Consider the following 25644-nt stretch of genomic DNA (forward strand, 5'->3'; position numbering starts at 1 on the left):
TATTGTTTTATTTTATTAACAAAAGGGTGAGGACAAGGTGCTAAATTACATCCAATTCAAAATAAAGGCGAGCAGCTCAACCTTTCCTCCTGTAAACACACTGTGCTTGGTCTTCCGCTGGCTGACCTAACGCTGAGAGCAAGTCACTGTCAAGTGTGTTTCTGGTTGACATGACCTACAGTGCTGGAGAGTTCTGAGTACAGTTCTTTTCAGATACGAGGTCATTTCACCCTGGAATAATTCTGAGAAGTAGAAATGGGAGAGCGACAACAACCCCATGTCAGAAAGTAGGGGCCTCCCAGTAACAGACTGTGTCCTTCAAGACCAAACAGTGACAGTGGAATGACACAAAAGCCTTCACTCCCAAGATTGGATGTCTGTGAGAAAACTGCTGGAGAAAGGCTGGCTGGGCTGGGACCTCATGGTGGGAGATGAAGGGAGGGAAGTGCACCCCCAGGATGGCTGCAGGGCCAAAGGGGGACCTAGGAGAAGGGTCATGTACACTGAGGATTGATTCACAGAGTGAGAGGCTGTGAGAGGGGTGATGGCCTCTCATCATGGCCCCGTAAATCTTTAGCAAAATACCCCCTGCCCCATACACGCATGCCCTACCCCACCCCCTGTTTGGAGGGAAAAGTTTTTTTCTAGAAACTGGCAAAGGGGCTGAATTTTACATTCCATTTGCTGGGGTCAAGACAGTCAGCTCACTAGCAAGAGAAGACAATCTGTGAGGCATCTGTGTGTGCATATTTGTTCTTTTCCTGCCGTATCCCCAGTACCTAGAACAGTGACTGGCATGTAGTGGATGCTCAGAAAATACTTGTGGAATAAATATACACAACTCTTCATGTGTGCAGTTTCGGCCACGCATGTCGCTGTGTCTTCCTCCTTCAAAGTTTGTTCAGCATTCACCAAGACTCTGCTCTGATTGACCCAGATCCTCACTCACAGCACTCAGCACCCTGCCCTGCTGCTCCACGGAGGTCCTCGCCAAGATCTCTCCCCGCCACCCTTGTCTAGGAAGGATGGAGATAAGATGCATCCTGAGGAAGCTCTTCAAGCTCTGCCAGTGAGAGCGACTGGCCTCCTTTTCGTCTATGGCCAGGGTGGGGTGGCAGACTTGTCCACCTGGTTCTCAAAGCAAGGCCTCAGGTCTGCCCCCTACTGTGAGAATGGAGGAACTTCACCCAGAACTTCAACTCCCAGGCTCCTTGGAGCTGCAGCACATTTTATCACTTTGCTCTGTGCAAGGGTGGAGCCGCCACTCTCACATGTGTTAGGATTGGTCACTCCGAGCAAAGACCTAACCTCTCTCAGCCCCAGGTGGCTCATCCATAAAGGAGGAGGCAGCTCCCTCCCTGCTCACCTGACTGCGACTTGGTGAGGGTCAAACGAGCTCAGACACTTGAAAGTGCCTTGAGCTATATAAAGCCCAGGCCAGGTGTGGCGCTGCCATTTTCTAACATAGGCCTCTGAACAAACACACACTCCACTACCCTATGTGCAGAGCTTACACCTCCCTTTTCCTGCAGTCCTCAGCCTGGGTGCCACAGTACAAGCTGCTGGCTGGCCGAGGGCTGCAGGCTCCTGGGCCACTTACTGGGCCTGGATGCAACACCCTGGTAGATGCTGCTGGCTGGAGCAGGAGAGTCCTGGTGCCCTTACTTGTTAGGCCTCACGATCAGAGGCAGAGGGCTATCCATCCAGGCGGGGAGCCACAGGCATGTGGAAGGCCACAGTAGCTTGGGTTAGATGCCAGCTAACCAGAAGCTGGAAGGCCATCAGGGACAGGGCATGTCTCCCCATGTGACCCTGAGCCCCACATGCTGAGGGCTGCAGAGGCTAGGTCTTAACATGGCCTCAGACAAAGGAAAATCCCACAGGCCCTGGTATGCAGGGGGCAGTGAGGTACCCCATGGGTGTCTGCCCTATATTTAGCGAATAAAAATACAGGACAGACACCCAGTTGGACTTGAATTGCAGATAAGCATCAAATACTTTATAAAAATATAAGTATAGCCCATGGGATGTTTGGGATATACTTATACTAAAACGTATTTGTTGTTGATCTGAAATGCAAATTTAACTGGACATCCTATACTTTATCTGGAAACCCTACGCCCTCCAGCACGCCCCAAGGCTCAAAGGGCTCAAGGAGCCCAGAGCCTGAAGCCACAGCTCACGGGGAGGTTCTGGGAACTCTCCCAAGAGGCCACTTCCTGGCAGCCTGCCAAGGCTATGTTCTCAGTTGGTGACCCGTGCAGCCCCGCATTGGGTAGAAGGAGAGGGACCATGACAGAGGGAGAACTAGGGGTCCCCTCAGGTCATTTCACCCTTGAGCCTCTGTGAGGTGAGAGTAACCCGTCTCCTTCATGGGGCCTTGTCCACATGGAAGGCAGTCACGGCGGGCAGGTGCTTTAACTTACAACGTGCCCTCCTCCTGTGAGGGTATTGTCGCAGGGGCCACACCTGCCTTTGCTCAGCTCTTAAGTGTTGGTGTCCCCAGTGCCCCTCCCTCTTCCCCCAGCCGTCTCACCCACTGCCTGGCTCCAGTCACCACCTCCAGAGAAATCCAGCCCCCTTTACAGGAACAAACATATACAACGTTCTCAGGGTTGACACCGTCCTAGGAGCCACTGCACACAGGCATTCCATCCACTCTCATGTGCACCACGGAAACAGCCTCTCGGCGCGCCCGGCTCTGGTTCCCTGCCATGCCACCCCCAAGTCCCCTGCTTAAAACTCCTCAATGGGTTCACGCTGGTCTTGGGATAAAGTCAAAACACCTCATCTGTCTTCTGCCCTCAGGCAGGCATATTTCTCGTCATGTCACAAACTGGCCAGCACTGTCCCTCGTGCCCAGCCCATTGTCCAACCAAAAGCCCTGCAGTTCCCCTGACAGCTGTGCCCTTCCCCGGCAAGCCTCTGTCCAGCCTGGCCCTCAATACACTTCATGAATCTCTTTAACAGTTCCTTCGCGTCTTTGATCTTCTGCGTCCTTCCCTGTCGAATGGTGATATTTGCTGCCCTGCCAGGCTTCTTAGGGTCTCAGAGAGAATCAAATGAGAAAAGAGATGTAAAACTATTTCCTAAGCTGTAAAGTTTTGTGAGAGGTGAAGAACTGAATGACAGGCAATCCAGGAGAGCCTTACAAGTCTCCTTATAAGCTGACCTCAAATGCCCACAAGAAGCTCAGGGGACAATCAAGTGAAGGGACTAAGGAAATTATGGCATTTGAGCAGGGAGGTGTGGGTGGGTGGGTAGCACCGGGGTGGGGGTCTCAAATGGAGCAGCCATAACCTCCGAATGGGGTCCAGGGCTGCACAGGAACCCCTGGGGAGGCAGGTTGGCGATGAGGTGTGCAGGAGAGGGGGCTTTGGCCCCTTCCTTCCAGCTCAGCAGGGTGAGTCATCCAGGAGTACAGGCCCAAATCTCGCCTTCCTCCGCTGGAGGCTGAGCTGAAATGGTCCAGAGGATGTGCCCAGAGCATGGAGACGGCAGCGCAGAGAATGAGTCACAGAGCTGAGTCAGAGCCCACTCAGCCCTTTTCAGGGCTCTGACGAAGGCTGTGCCAGCAGAGTGGCATTCTTCCAGCCTTGCCCCTTCAGACACACACACACACACACACACACACACACACACACACACACACACATTCTCCAGATCAGTGGACTCACAACATGCTTCCCCTGACTGCTAGCCTACTTGTATCCCAGGGTCAGTGAAATCCTACTGGGTCTCCAGTGTAGTTCATAGCAGGGAGAATGAGGGAGCGGGTCCAAGACACAGCCCCTCAACACTGGGATGAGTTGGGAAGTCACTGCTCAAACATCCAGCACCAGGACCCCAAGTCTTGGTGGGAACATTGAGCCTAAAGGTGTGTGTCTATGCAGATTCAAACAACATTCTGTTTTCTTCTTCTTCAAGTTAATATGGAAGCTTTGATACACATAAGCATAACCTGAGCTCATGGTCATAAAACAGGTTCTAGTCTGATCTCTCCATTTTCAGCATGAATACTGAATTCTGGCTCTGAATCTATAACAGAAAGAGCCACTTGCTTGTATCAGAGAATATACAACATCAGAACTGGGATGACTTAGAAGTCATCAACTTCTAGTCTAACTGCTTCATTTATAGAGGTAGAAACTCAAATCCAGACAGGAGAAAGAAAGCAGAGTCTTTTGATAATTTCCAACGATTTTGCAGTTCTTAAAGAAATATAACATTTACTACAAAAATAAACCATATTACAAAAAGAATAAAAAAGAAAAACCACATTAATCCCAACACTCCAACATAACCATTGATATCATTTTGCTACTATTTCTTTATGGTTTCTTTTTGTACAATTGTAATCCTACAGGCATATAATTTTGTTTTTTGTTTTTGGCTGCACCACACGGCATGCAGGATCTTAGTTCCCCAACCAGAGATCGAACCCATGCCCCCTGCAGCAGAAGTGCAGAGTGGTTTTTTTTTTTTTTTTTTTTTTTTTGCGGTATGCGGGCCTCTCACTGTTGTGGCCTCTCCCGTTGCGGAGCACAGGCTCCGGATGCACAGGCTCAGCGGCCATGGCTCATGGGCCTAGCCGCTCCACGGCATGTGGGATCTTCCCGGACTGGGGCATGAACCCATGTCCCTTGCATCAGCAGGTGGACTCTTAACCACTGCGCCACCAGGGAAGCCCAGAAGTGTGGAGTCTTAACCACTGGACCGCCAGGGAAATCCCATGCATATAATTTTGTACATTACTTTTTTCATTCTACTTAAACTTCTCAGCGTTTCCACCATGTTATGAGAGTCTTTATAACCATCATTTTTAATGACTATATAGTATTCCAGCATGGGGAAGGTCATAATTTTTTTCATGACTTATTTAACCATTCCCTTATTGACAGACATTTAAGTCATGCCCAAATTTTGCCTATCATAATGTTAAATATTATTTTTTCATTTATTTCCTTGGGTTAGACTCCCAAAGGGGAATTGCTCTAAGGTAAAAAGAGTGAACATTTTTACGTCTCTTGACATATGTTAACAAATAGCTTTCTTTATGACTGTACTAATTAAACTGTTGCCAGCAGTACAAAGGCCTATATTCACTGCATCTTTATCCTCCACTGCATACCACGGCTTAAAATAAAATAACTCGGATAGTCTCATCCACCAGAGGGCAGACAGCAGAAGCAAAAAGAACTACAATCCCGCAGCCTGTGGAACGAAAACCACTTTCACAGAAAGATAGACAAAATGAAAAGGCAGAGGACAATGTACCAGATGAAGAAACAAGATAAAACCCTAGAAAAACAACTAAACGAAGTGGAGATAGGCAACCTTCCAGAAAAAGAATTCAAAATAATGAAAGTGAAGATGATCTAGGACCTCGGAAAAAGAATGGAGGAAAAGATCGAGAAGATGCAAAAAATGTTTAACAAAGACCTAGAAGAATTAAAGAACAAACACCTAGAAGAATTAAAGAACAAACAAACAGAGATGAATAATAAAATGACTGAAATGAAAAATACACCAGAAGGAAACAACAGTAGAATAACTGAGGCAGAAGAATGGATAAGTGACCTGGAAGACAGAATGGTGGAATTCACTGCCAAGGAACAGAATAAAGAGAAAAGAATGCAAAGAAATTAAGACAGCCTAAGAGACCTCTGGGACAACATTAAACACACAGCATTCACATATAGGGGTCCCAGAAGGAGAAGAGAGAGAAAAAGGACCCAAGAAAACATTTGAACAGATTATAAACGAAAACTTCCCTAACATGGGAAATGAAATAGCCACCCAAGTCTAGGAAGTGCGGAGTCCCAAGCAGGATAAACCCAAGGAGAAACACATAGTAATCAAACTGACAAAAATTAAAGACAAAGAAAAGTTATTGAAAGCAACAAGGGAAATATGACAAATAACATACAAGGGAACTCCCATAAGGTTAACAGAGCTGATTTCTCAGCAGAAACTCTACAAGCAAGAAGGGAGTGGCACAATATATTTAAAGTGATGAAAGGGAATAAACTACAAGCAAGATTACTCTACCTGGCAAGGATCTCACTCAGATTCAATGGAGAAATCAAAAACTTTACAGACAAGCAAAAGCTAAGAGAATTCAGCACCATCAAACCAGCTCTACAACAAATGCTAAAGGAACTTCTCTAAGTGGGAAACACAGAGAAGAAAAAGACCTACAAAAACAAACCCAAAACAATTACAAAAATGGTAATAGGAGCATACATATCGATAATTACCTTACTTGTGAGGGATTAAATGCTCCAACCAAAAGACACAGGCTCACTGAATGGATACAAAAACAAAACCCATATATATGCTGTCTAAAAGAAACCCACTTCAGACCTGGGGACACATACAGACTGAAAGTGAGGGGATGGAAAAAGATATTCCATGCAAATGGAAATCAGAAGAAAGCTGGAGTAGCAATACTCATATCAGACAAAATAGACTTTAAAATAAAGACTGTTACAAGAGACAGGAAGGACACTACATAATGATCAAGGGATCAATCTAAGAAGAAGATATAACAACTATAAATATATATGCACCCAACAAAGAAGCACCTCAATGCATAAGGCAATTGCTAACAGCTATAAAAGAAGAAGTCGACAGTAACACAATAATAGTGGGGGACTTCAACACCTCACTTACACCAAAGGACAGATCATCCAGACAGAAAATTAATAAGGAAACACAAGCTTTAAATGACAAAATAGACCAGATAGATTTAATTGATATTTATAGGACATTCCATCCGAAAACAGATTACACTTTCTTCTCAAGTGCACACGGAACACTCTCCAGGGCAGATGACATCTTGGGTCACAAATAAAGCCTTGGTAAATTTAAGAAAATTGAAATCATATCAAGCATCTTTTCCTACTACAACACTATGAGATTAGAAATAAATTACAGGGAAAAAACGTGAAAAACAAACACATGGAGGCTAAACAATACACTACTAAATAACCAAGAGATCACTGAGGAAATCAAAGAGAAAATTAAAAAATACCTAGAGAGAAATGACAATGAAAACAAGATGATCCAAAACCTATTGGATGCAGCAAAAGCTGTTCTAAGAGGGAAGTTTATAGCAATACAATCCTACCTTAAGAAACAAGAAAAATCTCAAATAAACAATCTAACCTTACACCTAAAGGAACTCGAGAAAGAAGAACAAACAAAACCAAAGTTAGTAGAAGGAAAGAAATCATAAAGATCAGAGAGCAGAAATAAATGAAATAGAAACAAAGAAAACAATAGCAAAGATCAATAAAACTAAAAGCTGGTTCTTTGAGAAGATAAACAAAATTGATAAACCTTTAGCTAGACTCATCAAGAAAAAGAGGAGAGTACTCAAATCAATAAAATTAGAAATGAAAAAGGAGAAGTTACAACGGACACCACAGAAATACAAAGCGTCATAAGAGACTACTACAAGCAACTCTATGTCAATAAAATGGAAAACCTGGAAGAAATGGACAGATTCTTAGAAAGGTATAACCTTCTAAGACTGAACCAGGGAGAAATAGAAAATATGAACAGAGCAATCACAAGTAATGAAACTGAAACTGTGATATTAAGAATCTTCCAACAAACTAAAGTCCAGGACCAGATGGCTTCACAGGTGAATTCTATCGAACATTTAGAGAAGAGCTAACACCCATCCTTCTCAAACCCTCCCAAAAAATTGCAGAGGAAGGAACACTCCCAAACTCATTCTACGAGGCCACCATCACCCTGATACCAAAACCAGACAAGGATACTACAAAAAAAGAAAATTACAGACCAATATCACTGATGAATATAGATGCAAAAATCCTCAACAAAATATTAGCAAACAGACTCCAACAATACATTAAAAGGATCAAACACCATGACCAAGTGGGATTTATTCCAGGGATGCAAGGAGTCTTCAATTATACACAAATCAATCAATGTGATACATCATATTAACAAATTGAAGAATAAAAACCATATGATCATCTCAATGGATGCAGAAAAAGTTCTTGACAAAATTCAACACCCATTTATGATAAAAACTCTCCAGAAAGTGGGCATAGAGGGAACCTACCTCAACATAATAAAGGCCATATACAACAAAGCCACAGCAAACATCATTCTCAATGGTGAAAAACTGAAAGCATTTCCTCCAAGATCAGGAACAAGACAAGGATGTCCACTCTCGCCACTCTTATTCAACATCATCTTGGAAGTCCTAGCCACAGCAATCAAAGAAGAAAGAGAAATAAAAGGAATACAAATTGGAAAAGAAAGTAAAACTGTCACTGTTTGCAGATGACATGATACAGTACGTAGAGAATCCTAAAGATGCCACCAGGAAACTACTAGAGTTAATCGATGAATTTAGTAAAGTTGCAGGATACAAAATTAATGTACAGAAATCTCTTGCATTACTACACACTAACAACGAAAGATCAGAAAGAGAAATTAAGGAAACAATCCCATTCACCACTGAAAAAAAAAAGAATAAAATACCTAGGAATAAACCTACCTAAGGAGGTAAAAGACCTGTACTCAGAAAACTATAAGACACTGATGAAAGAAATCAAAGATGACACAAACAGATGGAGAGATATACCACGTTCTTGGATTGGAAGAATCAATACCGTGAAAATGACTATTCTACCCAAAGCAAACTACAGATTCAATGCAATCCCTATCAAATTATTACTGGCATTTTTTACAGAAGTAGAACAAAAAGTCTTAAAACTTGTATGGAGACACAAAAGACTCCGAATAGCCAAAGCAGTCTTGAGGGGAAATAAAGGAGCTGGAGGAATCAGACTCCCTGACTTCAGACTAAACTACAAAGCTACAGTAATCAAGACAATATGGTACTGGCACAAAAACAGAAATATAGATCAATGGAACAGGATAGAAAGCCCAGAGATAACCCCACGCACCTATGGTCAACTAATCTATGACAAAGGAGGCAAGGACATACAATGGAGAAAAGACAGTCTCTTCAATAAGTGGTGCTGGGAAAACTGGACAGGTACATGTAAAAGAATGAAACTAGAACACTCCCTACCACCATACACAAAAATAAACTCAAAATGGATTAGAGACCTAAATGTAAGACTGGACACCACAAAACTCTTAGAGGGAAACATAGGGAGAACACTCTTTGACATAAATCACAGCAAGATCTTTTTTGATACATCTCCTAGAGTAATGGAAATAAAACCAAAAATAAACAAATGGGACCTAATGAAACTTAAACGCTTTTGCACAGCAAAGGAAACTATAAACAAGACGAAAAGACAACCCTCAGAATGGGAGAAAATATTTGCAAATGAATCAACAAAGGATTAATCTCCAAGATATACAAGCAGCTCATGCAGCTCAATATTAAAAAAACAAACAACTCAATCCAAAAATGGGCAGAAGACCTAAATAGACATTTCCCCAAAGGAGACATATAGATGGCCAAGAGGCACATGGAAAGCTGCTCAACATCACTAATTATTAGAGAAATGCAAATCAAAACTACAATGAGGTATCATCTCACACCAGTTAGAATGGGCATCATCAGAAAATCTACAAACAATAAATGCTGGAGAGGGTGTGGAGAAAAGGGAACCCTCTTGCACTGTTGGTGGGAATGGAAATTGATACAGTCACTATGGAGAACAGTATGGAGGTTCCTTAAACACTAAAAATAGAATTGCCATATGACCCAGCAATTTCACTACTGGGCATATACCCAGAGAAAACCATAATTCAAAAAGACACATGCACCCCAATGTTCATTGCAGCACTATTTACAATAGCCAGGCCATGGAAGCAACCTAAATGCCTATCGACAGATGAATGGATAAAGAAGATGTGGTACATATATACAATGGAATATTACTCAGCCATAAAAAGGAATGAAATTGGGTCATTTGTAGAGATGTGGATGGACATAGAGAGTGTCATACAGAGTGAAGTAAGTCAGAAAGAGAAGAACAAATATCGTATATTAATGCATGTATGTGGAATCTAGACAATGCTACAGATGAACCAGTTTGCAAGGCAGAAATAGAGACACAGATGTAGAGAACAAACGTATGGACACCAAGGGTGGAAGGGCGGTGGGGGGAGGTGCTGGTGGTGGTGGGATGAATGGGGAGATTGGGATTGACATATATACACTAATATATATAAAATAGATAACTAGGGCTTCCCTGGTGGCACAGTGGTTAAGAATCCGCCTGCCAATGCAGGGGACACGGGTTTGTGCCCTCGTCCAGGAAGATTCCACATGTTGCAGAGCAACTAAGCCCATGCACCACAACTACTGAGCCTGCACTCTGGAGCCCGCGAGACACAACTACTGAAGCAAGCCTGCATGCTGAGAGGCCATGCTCTGCAACAAGAGAAGCTACCACAATGAGAAGCCAGTGCACCACAATGAAGAGTAGCCCCTGCTCCCTGCAACTAGAGAAAAAGCCTGCACGCAGCAACAAAGACCAGCACAGCCAAAATAAATAAATAAATAAATAAATTTATAAAAATAAAATAAAATAGATAACTAATAAGAACCTGCTGTAGGGCTTCCCTGGTGGCGCAGTGGTTAAGAACATGCCTGCCAATGCAAGGGACATGGGTTCGAGCCCTGGTCTGGGAAGATCCCACATCTCACGCAGCAACTAAGCCCGTGTGCCACAACTACTGAGCCTGTGTTCAAGAGTCCACGAGCCACAGCTACTGAGCCCACGTGCCACAACTACGGAAGCCTGCGCACCTAGAGCCCATGCTCCACAACAAGAGAGGCCACCTCAATGAGAAGCCCACACACTGCAACGAAGAGTAGCCCCCACTCGCCGTAACTAGAGAAAGCCCGCGTGCAGCAACGAAGGCCCAATGCAACCAAAAATAAATAATAAATTAATAAATAAACTAAAAAAAAAAGAACCTGCTGTATAAAAAAATAAAATTCAAAAAATAAAATTCAAAAATTAAATAACTCGTCCATATCAAAAAGTGACGAAAATGTAAATGTTTATACCTTCTGACTCACCAATTCCCGTGTTAGAATTATGGAAATAATCTAGTGTGTACTGACACATGCAAAGTCGTCCACTGAAGAGTATGACAGTGGGATACCAGGTATCTTAAAATGGAGAGGCATGCTAAAGTCTGTGCAGAGGGGTATTATGTGGAAAGATGTCAATATTTTACTTTATACACTTCTGTGTCGTCTTAATTCTTCCATGAGCATGTATTACTTTTATAATTAGCAAAATGACAAAGATATTTCCATATTGGAGGAAAAAAAAACCTTGCAGAAACCAGCAAGTTTTCATTTGCAGTTAGTGCTGCTTCAATGCATCAGAACCCCTGCCCCTAAGCCTTACATGACCTCGAATTTTCTGTCAAATAGTAATGATACTACTAATGTCACAGGGTTATTGTGTCACTTAAATGAGATCATTCCTGTAAAATGTTTAGCACAAAGCCTTGCATTTAGTAACTATTAATAAATGTTAACTACATAATTATTTCATTCTGACATTTGTTTTAGTCCCCTACCCACAATCTTAGCCACTATTTCTTACCACGAATTCACTAACTCCCAGCTTCCAGGGAACAAAGCTTGTGTGAAGCCACATTAGCCACATACCTTTCTTGAGAATTCTGTTTGACAAATCATAATCCATTAACCCCAGAGTGACACAAAGGCGTGATTCAGGAGGGAGCTAGTGGCACAGGTACGTGTGTGGGTAGTGCACTTGAGCACCAATGAATACCCCTTCCTTTCCAGTAAGTGGCAAGGACGCACAGCATTTGAGACTGGCAAAAATGAGAGAGCTTGTTTTCAGCAACAGCTGGGGGAAAAACACCCAGAGAAGTAAAAATAAGAATATCTGATTTTTTTAAAAATTGAAATCTCCAAGCACCTGTAAATGCTTAGAATCTCAAATACCTTATGCTTATTTTCAGAAAAGAGAAAACAAAATAAAACAGAAATCACTCTTTAGAAAAGCTAAGTAGAAGCACACTAAGCTGAGAGGCAATGGGGTGTGAAATTCAGTAAGACCTACAGTCAGACAGCCTGGGCCCAAATCCTGGCCCTTCCCCTTGACTAGCTCTGTGAATATGGCCAAGTTAATTCGTCTTTTTGTGTCTCAGTTTCATCATCGGTAAAACGGGGATAATAAAAGTTCCTACTTTATGGGGTTGTGAGAATTAAGTTAGTTAATATGCAGGTATAAGTGCTCTGTGAGTACTGGCTGTAACTATTTTTGTATGTGGCTGTTTGCTTTCAGCGGGTATGTGCTGGGCAACCCTCACAGCCAGTCAAGGAACCTTGCTGAGGGTCCCCCACTACAGACATAGCCTTGGAAGGAGGGCCAGCCCAGGTCTGCAGGCAAAGCTTTTGCTTCCTCTCAATCCCTCCTGAGGCAAGGGCCGGGGTGAAGGAACCCCTGCCTGCTGGTCTTTCTGTAGGCACCAGGCCACGGCAGTCTCACAGAGGTGGGGATGGTGCCAGGGTCAGGGGTGGTGGCAGGGTTACTGCAGTCAGGCGAAGGGAGGCTGACCTTGAGGGCAGCTGCTCCTAGAATGACCTTTGATTACATGGCCTGGAAAGGCAGCAAGGGCCTCCAGGCAGCTTCCTATCTGGAGACCAAGGCCTTGCAGTCAGAAGCTCGGAGCAGAGGGGCAGGGCCTGATGGGAGGGGGTGGAAGTGGAGGTGACAACGCACGAGGGGACTTTTGGGGAGGGAGAGGAGTTGGGAAGGTAGGGGGTGGATGGCGAGGCAGAGGCAGTGAGGAAGGTGAGAGACCAAAAGTGGAGGAAGGAGGAGGAAGAGGAGAGGGGGCTTTCGGGGAGGAGTGGGGGGAGTGTGAAAAGGAAGGGGGAGGGGGAGGTTAGGGGACGACAAGGGCGGCAGGGCCCCTCCACCCCTCAGAGTGTGGCTGTTTTCCGAGCACCCCTCCTTCCGCAGCAGAAATGCAGCCTCGGCCTTTCTGGCCTTTTCTGGCCCCGTTGCTCATCCACACGCCTCCGACGCACTTGTCAGGCAGCCACTGGGGAGGACGCGGCGGGAGCCTCAAATGCCACCTACTCCCCGGCCTCTCTCCCAGTTGATGCTTCTATTTTAGGCACCACATTATTTCCTGCTGTGATTTTTTCAGCCTTCTAATTCGGGCTCTGAGGTAAGCCGTGACATCCGCTCTGGCTCCCGCAGCCTCCCCCTCCCGCCCCCTGGAAGCTGCGCCTCGACCCTTGTCAGCTGCACTCCTGGGACTTCAGGGATTCACTCAGCCACACCCAGGCTTTTAGGAGGAGGGACATTCCCCCTGTGCAGGGTGAAAGAGCCCAGCTAGAATACATTTCTAGGCAAGGATTTAGAAAAAAGACAGGGACTGGGTATAAATTATACCAGTGTGTCCCAGATGCACCAAGGGGACTGCTGATGCTTCCGCATCAGTGGTTTTCAGTTTTGCGGGGGACAAGTCCCCTTTGAGAGTCTGATGAAAGTTATGCACCCTCTCCCCAGAAGTGTCCACAGGCAACCCCCCACCCCACCACAACACACTTTGACTCTGCTTCTAATGTCAGGGTTCTGCATGAGACCAGAGGTGTCGCAAGACCCCAGGATAAAAGCTCCAGCTCAAAGGCCCTGGGTATCCATAGATGGTCTCCTCTTGCCAGACTCCTCCCAACCAGACTCACTACTCCCTTTTTCTTTTCCCCTCCCCCAGGGTAGGCCTCATTATATTTAATCAATGTGTCTGTACATGCAAGGATTTCACCCCCAAATGGGCAAAGGGAGGTCAGATGGTAAAGTGCTTACTGGGGGTTGGGAACATGCCCCTGGGTCTCCATTCTGATTCCTTACCTGGGCCTGCATGACCCTGGCAGTGGAAAGGACACTGCACTTGGATTCGGAGAGACATGGGTTCAGATTCAACTGTCAGTAGCTTTGGTACATTGACCTTCCTGAGCCTCCGTTTCACTCGCACGAAGGGAACTCTGATAATAAAGCTTCCCTCATAGGGCTAAACGAGGTGGTGCAAGCAGAGGCACCTTTTAAAGACCTTCTCGGTCAAGGGAAGGGGCTAGTTTACTTCTTTTGAATCACTTAGACCTTGCCTGTTGACCCTAAGAGTGGGAAGCACCCAATAAAGTTTTGTGGTGGTTGTTTTCTAAATCCAAATAGGTAAAATGAGTCCCAAATAAGAAAGTGATGTGAGCTAACTCCAGAAAGATGAGTGAGAAGTCAAATCGCCAGACAAATACAGAGCAGATGACATGGGAATCTGCCTTTGAAGTCTGGCAGATCTTGATTCAGAATCTCTGCCTTTTTCACAGGTGCTACAAGGGGACCCTCCATCCCTTCCTCTCCACTGACGCCTCCCCTCCCACCTCCCAGATACACCTCCCTCCCACCCTCCATGCTCTCTCTAGGGTGCCCTCTGGTTATGTCTTAGTTCTTTCTCCCTGCCCTGTGAGATGTCTCTAGAGTGCTGAGTGTATTCTCAGCATGATGCCCTAATGGTCCAGCTCAGGGGCCTTTTCTCAGTCCCCACTCCCTTGACTTTGGATGCACTTTCTGACACTGTAGAGGGCTCTTCTAAGCCTCTCCTGAGCTCCTACAGTGATACTCTATCCTGGTTCTCTTCCTGCCTCTCTGATTGATCTGTCTCTTTTGTTGCCTCCTCTCCCTCCTCTGTTATCTTTTTAAGGGTGGCTGTTACCCAGGGTTCATCACATTGCGCTTGGTTCCCTGTCCTCTGCCCTGTGGGAGGGAATCTCATCCATCTTGGTGGTTTCAGCTATCTCCTCCAGGCCACCAGCTCTGACCTCTCTTTGAGTCCCACTCCCAATTTCAACTGCCCATTGGACGACGGTAAGCCCTGTTATCGTCTCAAAATCAACGTATCTAGAAATAAATTCTTCATTTTCCCCCACCCAGCTTTCCCTCCTGGCTTCCCTCCTCTGTTTGGGGCATGACATTCTCCTGGTCACCCAGGGACAAAGGCTCCGTCAGCTTTGACTCTTCTTTTTCCCTCTCCTCCCACCTCTGTGCAGACACTAAATCCGGTCCATCCCCCCTTTGGGATGTCTCTCTGGCATCCATCTCTTCCTTCCCTTTCCCACCTCCATTCACCTAACCCTAGCTCTTAGCTCTGATGGCTGAAATAGCTTCCTGGCTGGTTTTTCTGCCCACAGTCTTGCCATTCTTTAGAATAAGTCAACTTCTGAGTCAGGACCCACCTCCACTATAACTTCCTTGACCATCTGAACTACTTTAGCACATCTTGCCTGCTCCATTCACTTTGTCAGCACATCTTATCTTGCCAAGTGCCATCTCTCCTATTGCTGTTTAGCTTTTCACATTTTGCACCTAAATGAGAAGCTCTTGGAGCTCTTTCTAGCCCCTGATCTGAGCTTGCCCAGGACCAGCCAGCATCCCTGGCGCTGCACGCTGGCATGGAACACGAGTACTTCTGATTCCTCATTGTCGCCCATGTTTTTCAGTCTGGCCACTTCAGCCCCCTTTTTAATTAACCAAGGAGTGCCCTCCACCAGAAAGCAGAGAACCCAAATTCCAGTGCCTGCAGGGACCAGCAGATCATGAAGTGGGTGAGGCGGGCCAGGTGTGTGCTGACAGGGAGTGGTGGGATGTAGATCCCGTGTCCCCAGTCCAGAGGGGTTGCTGCTACTCAGTCCCCCTTCATTGCCATTGGGCCCAGTGTGGCCAGATTTCCCAGGTTTTCAAAACAAACACCAAATTTGCATTTTTACAGGAAACTTCCCAACTTCTAAAACACTGTGCAGGCTAAACAGAAAACACACTACAAGCTAAATTCAGCCTGCAGGTAACCCTGAACATAAAGGTTTCTAGCCTTGTAATTATTCTTGATGTGGCACAAAGCACTCTGGATGGGAGGTTCCTAGTTAATGGTTATGTCAGTAATGAGCTGTGTGATCTTGGGTAAGTTACATCCCTCTCTGGGCCTCAGATTCCTCATCTGAACAATAAACAATCCTATTAAATGATCCCTAATGCCTTTTAACATGGTTATTCTCTGGTTCTGTGGCTTATACCAAATGGTAATTTTAGGATTTCCCTAAAGAGGGAAATCCTGTTTAATTGAATCGTCTGGTAAATGAGATTTACTCTAAATACACAATGAACATAGCTAACCACATTTCAAAGAACTAGAATACAATAAGTCATTGGTTAACTGAAATTCTCCAGGGTTAACTGGAAAAATCCCCTTTTAATCAAGCTTATTGTTGAAAGACTTTCCAAAATACCAGAGTTCAGTTTCCTGCCTTTCTAAGCACAGGAGATGCAGCAGTGCTGGGCAGGCGAGGGGAACTGGTGAGTCAATGTCTGGATGGCCCTGCCACCTGGGCTGAAGGGGTGGCAGCAGAGCCACGGGAGGTCCTCTCAGGCCACTCTCAGCCAGGGCGGCTGCTAGGGATCAAGGACCAGCTGGCTGGGGCCAGAAGATCACTGCACTGGGACCTCATCAGCCTCTTTGCAGAACTTGCCCCCCAGGGCTTAACATCCACGCTGGGAGTGGGAATCACCTCACTCGTAAGCTGGGAATTCATTGAAAACTGGCACTGGTGGAGATGTGTGTTGAGGCTGAAGGTCATAAAACAACCCACAGCTCCTTCCCTCTGAAAAGAGTAAGAGTTTGGAGCCCAACAGATCTTAGTTGGAATCTAGACTCTTCCACTTCCTAGATGTATGACTTTAGGCAAATGCCTCAAGCTTTCTGAGTCTTAGTTTCCTCATCTATAAATTGCAGATAACAATACTCTTTCAAAGAGTGGTTATGAGGACTAAATGAAATCGTCTGCTAAATGGCTGGTGTACTGTTAGGGATTTACTAAGTGCTAGATAAGAGGAAATTCTTCTTCCGATAGAAAGTAACAGCTTTTACGGCTTAAATAAAATCCAGTCTGATTTTCCAGTCTTTTTTCTTAATAGGGTTAGAAAGTCAATACCAGTCACCTTCCATGATAGACTTCCACTTTCCATGATAGATATTTGAGGAACTGTTTACAGAATCGGAAGTTGTTTCTTGTTGCCTCCTCCCTTCCATCCTACGCTATTATTCTGAAATACAGACACCAGCCTTAAAATCAGAACCGAGATCTTGATTTTGCAACCATTATGCTAATCATTGATTCAGTCAAGCATCATCAATGGATGGTAAAGTTTGATGAAGGCAGAGTATTCACAGGCTTAAAGTATCTCCTCTTAAATTACTTATTAATTACAAAGGGAAAAAACAGTAACTTTACCATGGAGAAACCCGGCAGACACCTTCAGCTCCACTGATGAAGTTAACATCACCAATCCTAGGACACACAGACATTATGTTGTGGCTCCTGATGTGATGCACTGAGATGCACAGCATCACTTCTGTAAGATTCCTGCCAACAAACGCCTAACTTTAATCTGATCACGAACAAACATCAGACCAACCCAAGCTGAGGGAGTTTACAAAATGACTGGCCTAGATTCTTGAGAAATATCAGTGCCATGAAAGAGGAAGAAAAGCTGAGGAACTGTTTTACATTAAAAAAATAAAGATATATAACAATTAAAAAGAATTAAAATTAAAAAGAATGTATGCTCTGGATTGGATCCCGGACTAGAAAAAATATCCTTATAAAGAACATTATTGGAATAATTAGGTAAGTTTTAATATGGATTGTACATTAAATAATAGTATTATATAGATTTTAAATTCCCTGATTTCGATTTTATGGAAAAGAACATCCTTGCTCTTGAGAAATTCACACTGAAGTATTTAAGGACAAAGAGGTATAATGTCTGCAATTTACTCTAAAATAGTCGAAAAAAAGAAAAGTATAAACATGTAAAAACACGTACAAGGAGAAAGAGAATATTTAGACAAATGCAGCAAAATGTTCACATCTGGTGAACTTGAGTGAAGAGTACAGAGGAATTCTTTGTACTTTGTACTAGTCTTGCAACCTTTTGGTAAGCTGAAATTATTTCAAAAGAAAAAGGGAAAAAAGGAAGAAAAAGTCTGAGCCAGGGGTTAGTTAGAGCCAGGCACAAAGCCTCACATCACTTAGCCTGCAGCGCGGTGAAGTAGAAAGAGCCCTGACTTGGAGACGAGGTTCAAGCCCAGCCCTGCCAACTGCAAGATACTTAATATCTCTGGATGTCTGTCTCTTCACTCCAAAATGTAGAGAATAATAGTAATGCCTCTCCCTTAGGGTTGTCAAGAGGACTAAATTAGGGAGTCGATGTAAAAAATCAACACGTGCCAAAATATTATTCATGTATTCTACAAGTATATGCTGCTAAGTGTCCAGAAGTGAAAAATACGAACAGAATTCTTGCCCTCAGGTAGCTCATACTCAAGTCAAAAAGGTGGAAAATAAATGACTAAATGAAGGGCAGACATATAATTACAAACTGCCATAAATTCTGCGAGGGTGATGGAGTGTGGCCGGAGAAATGGGGAGAGATGGGGAAGTCTACCACTTACAGGGTGGTCAGAGGAAATGCCATTTAAGTGGAGCCTGCAGAAGGAGGAAGAGGAAAGGGTTGGCAGTCTAGGTGGTGGGAACAGCAGGAGCAAAGGCCCTGAGGTGGGTGAGAACTTGGTATATACGAGAAATGTGACCCTCTCTCCTCAGCTAGAGCATTTATAACTCCTGTATGTTCTGTGAGGGAAGGGGCAGCATAGCACCGAGCACAGATTGGACACTCAGTGTTTGATGAGTGAATAAGCGAATGGGTGTTCTTTGGTTTCAATATTTGCCATGAGGAGATCTCCTCTCTCTCTGCCCTTAGCTGCACTATGTAGTGAAAAGAAAGGAGACTTCTTCTGAACTGGCAGCTCTGGAGTTTTCCTCTCTGTGGGCAACTTGCTTAGATCACAGAGCCGGGAAGGACCCCAAAAGTTCCACGCTCCCACCTCTCATGGTAGAAGGAAGAAGCCAAGGCCCAGGCTTGGGACAGACTTGCCAGAACCCATGGATCTGGTTGGGGGCCCACGTCTGGTGCTTTCCCAGCCCCACAGCCTGCCTTGTTTATTTGTTCAACAGGTTTGTTCAACCATGGCACAGCCTGATTTGACTCTGGAACATTTAAGAGATGAGCCAAAAAATCACAGAAAAATGGTTTGCTCTTAGAGCTAAGGGGTGGGGCAGCCAAGGTGGGAGACAGGGATCAGGCCAGCTCTGGGGCAGAGTTTTGGCTTGTCCTCTGCTGTCTTTTTCCCTCCTGCCCTTGAGAACCAAAGGGACTCCAGTGGGATTGCCTGTCTCTCTGTCCTGTTTCTCCAGGACCGTGATGTGGCCAGCCTAGAACTTTCAACTGTTAAGATCCCTGGTTCTCATCTCCACGCTCATTAGTTCCATCCCGAACCCCAGCTTCCACCCACCAAGTTCAAGCCCCAGCCTGATCCACTTGACCAGCCCTGGGATGGAGGTGCTGGCCCAGCACCTGGCCCGCTCTGCCCCCCTCTGCCTGCATCGACCTCTTTCTCCCTGCTTGTGAACTCTTGCTTATCCTTCAAAACCCAGCTGTCATGTAAAACCTTGAACTGACTCCCTGGGTAGTCCGCCAGCTACTCTTTAAATTTTAAAAAGCCCAACCAGGATAAACAGGATAGCTAAAATGCTGGATTTCTTTGCTTTTGTGTAACTAGATACTAACTCAGTGTCATAATGTTAGTTATTACCTCGTGTTGATCAGAAGCACTTATTTGCAGTTACATAAATGTTTGATTACAAAAAAAACTTGAGGGGCTTCCCTGGCGGCGCAGTGGTTGAGAATCTGCCTGCCAGTGCAGGGGACACGGGTTCGAGCCCTGGTCTGGGAAGATCCCACATGCCACGAAGCAACTGGGCCCGTGAGCCACAACTACTGAGCTTGCGCGTCTGGAGCCTGTGCTCCGCAACAAGAGAGGCCACGATAGTGAGAGGCCCGCGCACCGCGATGAAGAGTGGCCCCCGCTCGCCACAACTAGAGAAAGCCCTCGCACAGAAACGAAGACCCAACACAGCCATAAATAAATAAACAAATAAAATTTAAAAAAAAAAAAACTTGAAATGAACACCTTAAAAATGCAATCTGTGGGATTTCCCTGGCAGTCCGGTGGCTACTACTCTGCGCTTCCGCTTCTGGGGGTTATGGGTTCGATCTCTGGTCAGGGAACAAAGATCCCACATGCCGCTCGGCTCCCCCTACCAAAAAAAAAAAAAGAAGGTAAAAAAATGCAATTTGTAAGGCTGACAAAATAATTTACTTAAGTATTAATTAAGGCCAGGTGGTAGAGGGGATGAAGTAAGGATGACAAAAGGAATCCTGGTGGTAAAAAGGTGACTCGAAGGTTCTCTGCAGCCTTTTGATACACATGGCTGCCTCATTTCCCCAAAGGCTTGGTACACAGTGGGTGCTCAGAAAGTATTCATCGAATACCGTATGTGAAAGTGTAGGAGTATGCAAGGATGATGACTAGAGTCACTGAAGCCTCTGTCAACCCTAGTGGCTGTCCCTTGGGGACTAGACTAATAACCAATGCAGGAGCTGTCCTAGCCTCAGGCCCTTTTCCCCTAACTGCCAATCCTTACTGTTCACCCAAGTAGCACTGAGATTAGTCAGAACCTGGGGACGAGGCTGCGTATTCTGGAGCCCCGCCAGGAAGCAGGGGCAACAGCCTGGATTCTGATGCCTGTTGCAGCCCCCTCTGCCCCTTTGCTCCAGGCAGCTCCCCAAGAAGCTTGAATCTGACCAGTTGTGGGAGGCGCTGCTCTCCTTCACTTCCAAGATTAGCTCAGACCTTAAAAATCACAGCCTGGCGCCTGCTCTTCTCATGACGAGGAAAACAGGAGATGTCAGAAGCCTCCTTAGGTATCGGGAAGAGAACAGCTCCTCTGCACCCTCCCTTCCTTGTATGAGGTCATTGAATCAGGATGACAAAGCAAACAGTGACATGCTAGGACTTGTTCCTGGACTGATTCCAGGGTTTCCCCAGTCCCTCCCTCCTCCTCCTCCTCCTCCTCCTCAGAATGGCAGACCCAGGTGTGGACAACAAACAGAACTGGACTCGGTCCTTGGGATCTGGGAAATGGACACTAGTTGGGAGGCATCCTCCGTGGTGGAAAAGAGGAGGTCCTGGATAGACCTTGGTGGAACTGGGAATTGTGATATTGGCACCACCAGACACTTGCACAGTTTTCCAGGCTTCAGTGTACTTTCATTTATTCTCATTTGAGTTAAGGAGGACAAGAATTCTTTTCTGACTTCACAGATGAGAAAACTGAGACTTGTTTAAGGTCAGCAACTTAATCAGGGTAACATGGCTTAAGGGTCACAGAGCCAGACATGAAAGAGTTTTGTGACTCGAGTTACAACCATCTTCCCACCTCACCACAGTCCCTTGAACTTCACTCATTGGTATACCTGTCTCATGCTTTGTCCCTTGTTGCATCCCACCCTACTGTTACTTACTTAATGTTCTTCTTTAAATAAACTCACTTTAAAAACTGACCTCATTCTATGCAACAATATGTATGTGTGTGTGCATGTGTATAAATAATAATGTATTTATATGCGTAACTGCAGAAATTAAACATTTTCATCCTCCTCCCCTAAAGTCAACTCTCATAATGCCAGGGATACTACTGCACACTTTCAGAAACTGTCCAACTGTCCTCCGCCCTCCCTGCATTACTAATGATGGACTGTCACAGGCTGCCAGCCAAGAGGCTGCCCTTGTTGAAATGCTCAGCCAGTAGGAACACTCAGGGCCAGACCACTGTCGTTGTTAGCGCTGTGCCTCCAAATCACAGAATTACTGAATCAGGGGCGATAAGAGAGACATCATGGAATCCAGCTCCTAGCGTAGAGAGCCTTATACAACACACCCACTCATAGTCCTAAAGGTTAAGGGAGCACCGTTCAGAGACAAAAAGAGGAATGAGATATAGTCTTTGCTCTTGAAACTCACAAACCTTACAAACATAAACAACTGAAAACTAGGAGGAATAAGCAAAGGATCTGGAATTATGGTTCCACCATGAACTTGGCATGCCTTTGAACAAGTCACTTCATTTTCTGAGCCTCAGCTTCCTTAAACAGAGGTGATAACATCTCCTCTTTTTACATTTTAAGAGAGATAGGAGATTCAGATTTTTGAAATGAGTGTGATATATCAAAATATCAAGTTGTACACCTTAATTATATACAATTTTTGTCAATTATTCCTCAATAAAGACAGCAGGGCAGGTGGGGGGGGTGGTTGGTGTGAAAAAATGCTCTGTAATACAGTGTGTAAATAATAAACAGGCAATGCCTAAACTCCTCCATAGAATATGTGCATTATGACTGGAGAATGACTCTCTCCGGGTGAAACTAAGCACCAGAAAACAACAGGCTGGGAAGAGATTTAGGATACACTGTTTGGACCTTGTCAGTGTCCCTAATTTGCTGCTTTCAGGTCTTGGATCTGGGAAGACATTTGTGACCTGAACCAGCCTGCTGCCCTGAGGTCTTTCAGAACCCTGATTCTGAAAGAGTTCAGGATGTGCTTCTTACTCTTTCTTCTCCTTTGAAACATTTGTCTTCTGGCTTTCAGCTCCAAGTGAAAGTTGCTGTACAGTGATGGGTCTTTACTGCCCTCTTGTGATCACTCCCTGTCATAGTTGCATTGACTTTTGAAGGGGTGTGCATGACAGCCTGAGGAAACCAGAGACAACCTTCAAGATCAAGATTTTCCAGGGCCAGCAGAGGGCTTAAAGCCCAAATTAAAGCCAGCTACCATAATCCGGAGCTCCTTGATGGGAAGGGGTAGTTCCGCCTGATTTTGCCCCCAATAGTTCAGGAATCCAGGCCTGTGCCTGCATTAACCCTGCTAAAATGGTTAGTGCTTAGGTTGTCCAGCTTGTCTGGAACAAGTTCTGGAAATGAAGGCAGCTCTAAGGTCCCTTCTCTGCCTGGAAAACCCAAGGGCAGGAAGGGCCAGGATTAGAACTTGCCCTGCAACCTTCACACCTGTAAAGCAACAGTTAACTGAGCACATATTTTGTGAACTGGCAGGTGCCATGAGGTGCAGTTGGGGTACAAAATAAGATAGTTCCCATCCCCAACTCAGAAAGTTTACAAACATAAATGACCCAAGCACACATATAATTAGCAGATGTCAGGTCATCCGAGCAAGGGGTATCACAGAAGTAGAAATAAAGTGCTGTAGGGCTGGTGGGAAAAGTGAGATTAGTGACAACCAGGGGGAATCAGGGTCTCCTGAAGATAGTGAGACTCAAGCTGAACTTGAGTCTCACTTACCTAGTAGACATGAGCAAGGAAGTCCACAATGATACTAATAACTACATTTTGGGGAGCTGATTACATGTCAAGCATGGCTAAAGGTTTTATAGATAGCTCAGTTATTTAATCTCCACAACAGTACTATGAGGTAGCTATTACTTTCTCCATTTAACAGACAAGGAAACCGAGGCTCAAGGCCATGTATGGCAAGGCGTGATGGAAAATATATGAAGAAGTAGAAGCAAAAGTTGTGTTTGGGGCAAATAACCTATTATTACTAGAGTATGGGTTATACTTGGCGGGTAGCAGAAAGGGACAAGAGCATATGGGGATGAGTTATGATGATCACAAAGTACAGGAACCCTATGATATGGGACTTTAAAGCCTCAAATGAATTTGGACCTCACCCTTTGGATAATGGAGAACGTTTTGAGGTTTCAGAGCCAAGGATTCTGCTCAGTGATGTACTTTAGGATAACTCAGATGTGTGGAGGAGAGCTTGATGAGGCGGAGACAAAAGGGAGGGAGATCTGCGAGGAGTCATGAGGCGAGGGGACCTTGGGTCAGGGCAGTGGGCAATGCAGAGGAATGAATCCTAAAACCTCTACACAGAGAAATTGTTGAGATTGACTTGGGGTACTTCGATTTTTAAAAAGTGGTTAAAAAAAAAAAAGAATGCACTTTAAATGGCTGAGCAAAACAGTTACAGTGTTTGGCTTCAAAGACCTCAAGAGATTTAAGTTATGCTTCATGTTATACAACCCTCAACTACAAACATTTACACACAATGGTTATAGAATCCTCTTCCAGTAAAGGTCTTATGAAGCCTGCAGAAATGCTTCCTCAAGAGATAAAAGATATGCATTGATTTATAAGATGTTCTTTCACGGGTTAGGTGGCAAGAAAAGTTGTCCTCTATAGGAGATAAACAGACTTTTACTTTTAAGGATAAAAGAAGACTCTAGGGCTTCCCTGGTGGCGCAGTGGTTGAGAGTCCGCCTGCCGATGCAGGGGACGCGGGTTCGTGCCCTGGTCCGGGAAGATCCCACATGCCGCGGAGCGGCTAGGCCCGTGAGCCATGGCCGCTGAGCCTGTGCGTCCGGAGCCTGTGCTCTGCAACGGGAGAGGCCACAACAGTGAGAGGCCCGCGTAAACGCTACACTTAAAATTCCTATGAAATTGGCAATTAGTATGGTCAGAACCAAGAATGTAGACTAAGTGCAGAGAGAGAGTTATTATTAAATCTATAAAAATTTCACACTACATATTTCTCACACTTTCCAAATGAAATAGAAATCTGTTCCATCATATCATCAATTTTATTGATACTTCATTAAAATGTGTTACAAATAAATTCTATGAAGACTTGAAATTTTTTTAAAAAAAGATTGATTTGGAGGATGAAGAAGGTGGAGCTACATTCAGTGGGAACCACTGTCCCCTCACATGCTGAGCCCTCAAACCTGTCATCAGTGCCAGGTCCTCTTGCGGGGAGAAAGACTTCTGGTCTCCCGTGGAATAGAGGTCTCAGTCCCAACCTGGACTGTCGTAGTGACAAACCTCTAAAACCAAAGCAGGACACAGTCCTCTCAGATTGCTGAGAAGAAATCTTGAAAATGGTTCTCAATGCCCGCATCAAATGAGGAATCTCACAAGCAGCCTGTCGCAAGACATGATACCAGTTTGATGCCGTGACCCACCCTCCACAAAGGTCAAGGAGAGTTTTACGTCATTTCCCAGCAGTTTGTCAAACCTGGTTTGGTCCAAACAGGGATGGACCAGACCTTGTATGGGAACTCAGCCGTGCCAGGGGTTTGCATTCCTGCTTTTGATTGCCACAGGGCTGGAGGGCTTCCTTCCCTCTGGCTCCCTCTCTCAGGAAGCTGTCCACAGCTGCTGGTCACTCATCACACCCTATCCGGGAGGTGGCAGCATTTCAATGGTAAAGCAACAGATCCCCAGGCTGTGGCTAACGACTTCAAAGTTTGACAGGAATTGTGTCATTATTTCCCAAAGAGTTAACTCCATCCAGCTACAGTGAAGTAGTAATGGGTAAAGGCTTGTAATGGGCTATAAGGAAATAATGGGACTTCATACTTCCTATGCTAGATTGGGACAATTCCAGGGAAAATATTTATAGCAGGCACTCAACAAACATTTATTGCATATACCAGGCACTATGCAAAATCCTTAGAAATGTCCTAAAGCAGACAAAGAGATTTGTTTTAAAGTTACACTCACACCCTCGACCTTTCTTTCCAGAATGTTGTTCACTCTACCACTTACTTTACTTTTTCCCCAAATAAATGAGTACCCATAGCCAAGA

At 44.9% G+C, this 25644-nt stretch overlaps 1 protein-coding gene across 3 annotated transcripts in view; it reads right to left on the bottom strand.

The window, feature by feature from the left end:
- SLC4A1AP (solute carrier family 4 member 1 adaptor protein) overlaps positions 1-25644 on the bottom strand; it is an 89589-nt gene that overhangs the window by 32663 nt on the left and 31282 nt on the right. Inside the window, exon 14 of one of the 3 annotated variants that reach the window (XM_067007891.1) lies at positions 7883-8242. The exons of the other annotated variants lie outside the window; for them this stretch is intronic. Coding sequence (XP_066863992.1) covers positions 8229-8242 — 14 coding nt within the window. The 3' untranslated portion in view covers positions 7883-8228. Of the gene's footprint in view, positions 1-7882; positions 8243-25644 lie in introns of those variants that run through there. 3 annotated transcript variants of the gene reach the window in all.

The sequence above is a fragment of the Kogia breviceps genome, chromosome 11 (assembly GCF_026419965.1).
Source record: "Kogia breviceps isolate mKogBre1 chromosome 11, mKogBre1 haplotype 1, whole genome shotgun sequence".
Classification (NCBI taxonomy): domain Eukaryota; kingdom Metazoa; phylum Chordata; class Mammalia; order Artiodactyla; family Physeteridae; genus Kogia; species Kogia breviceps.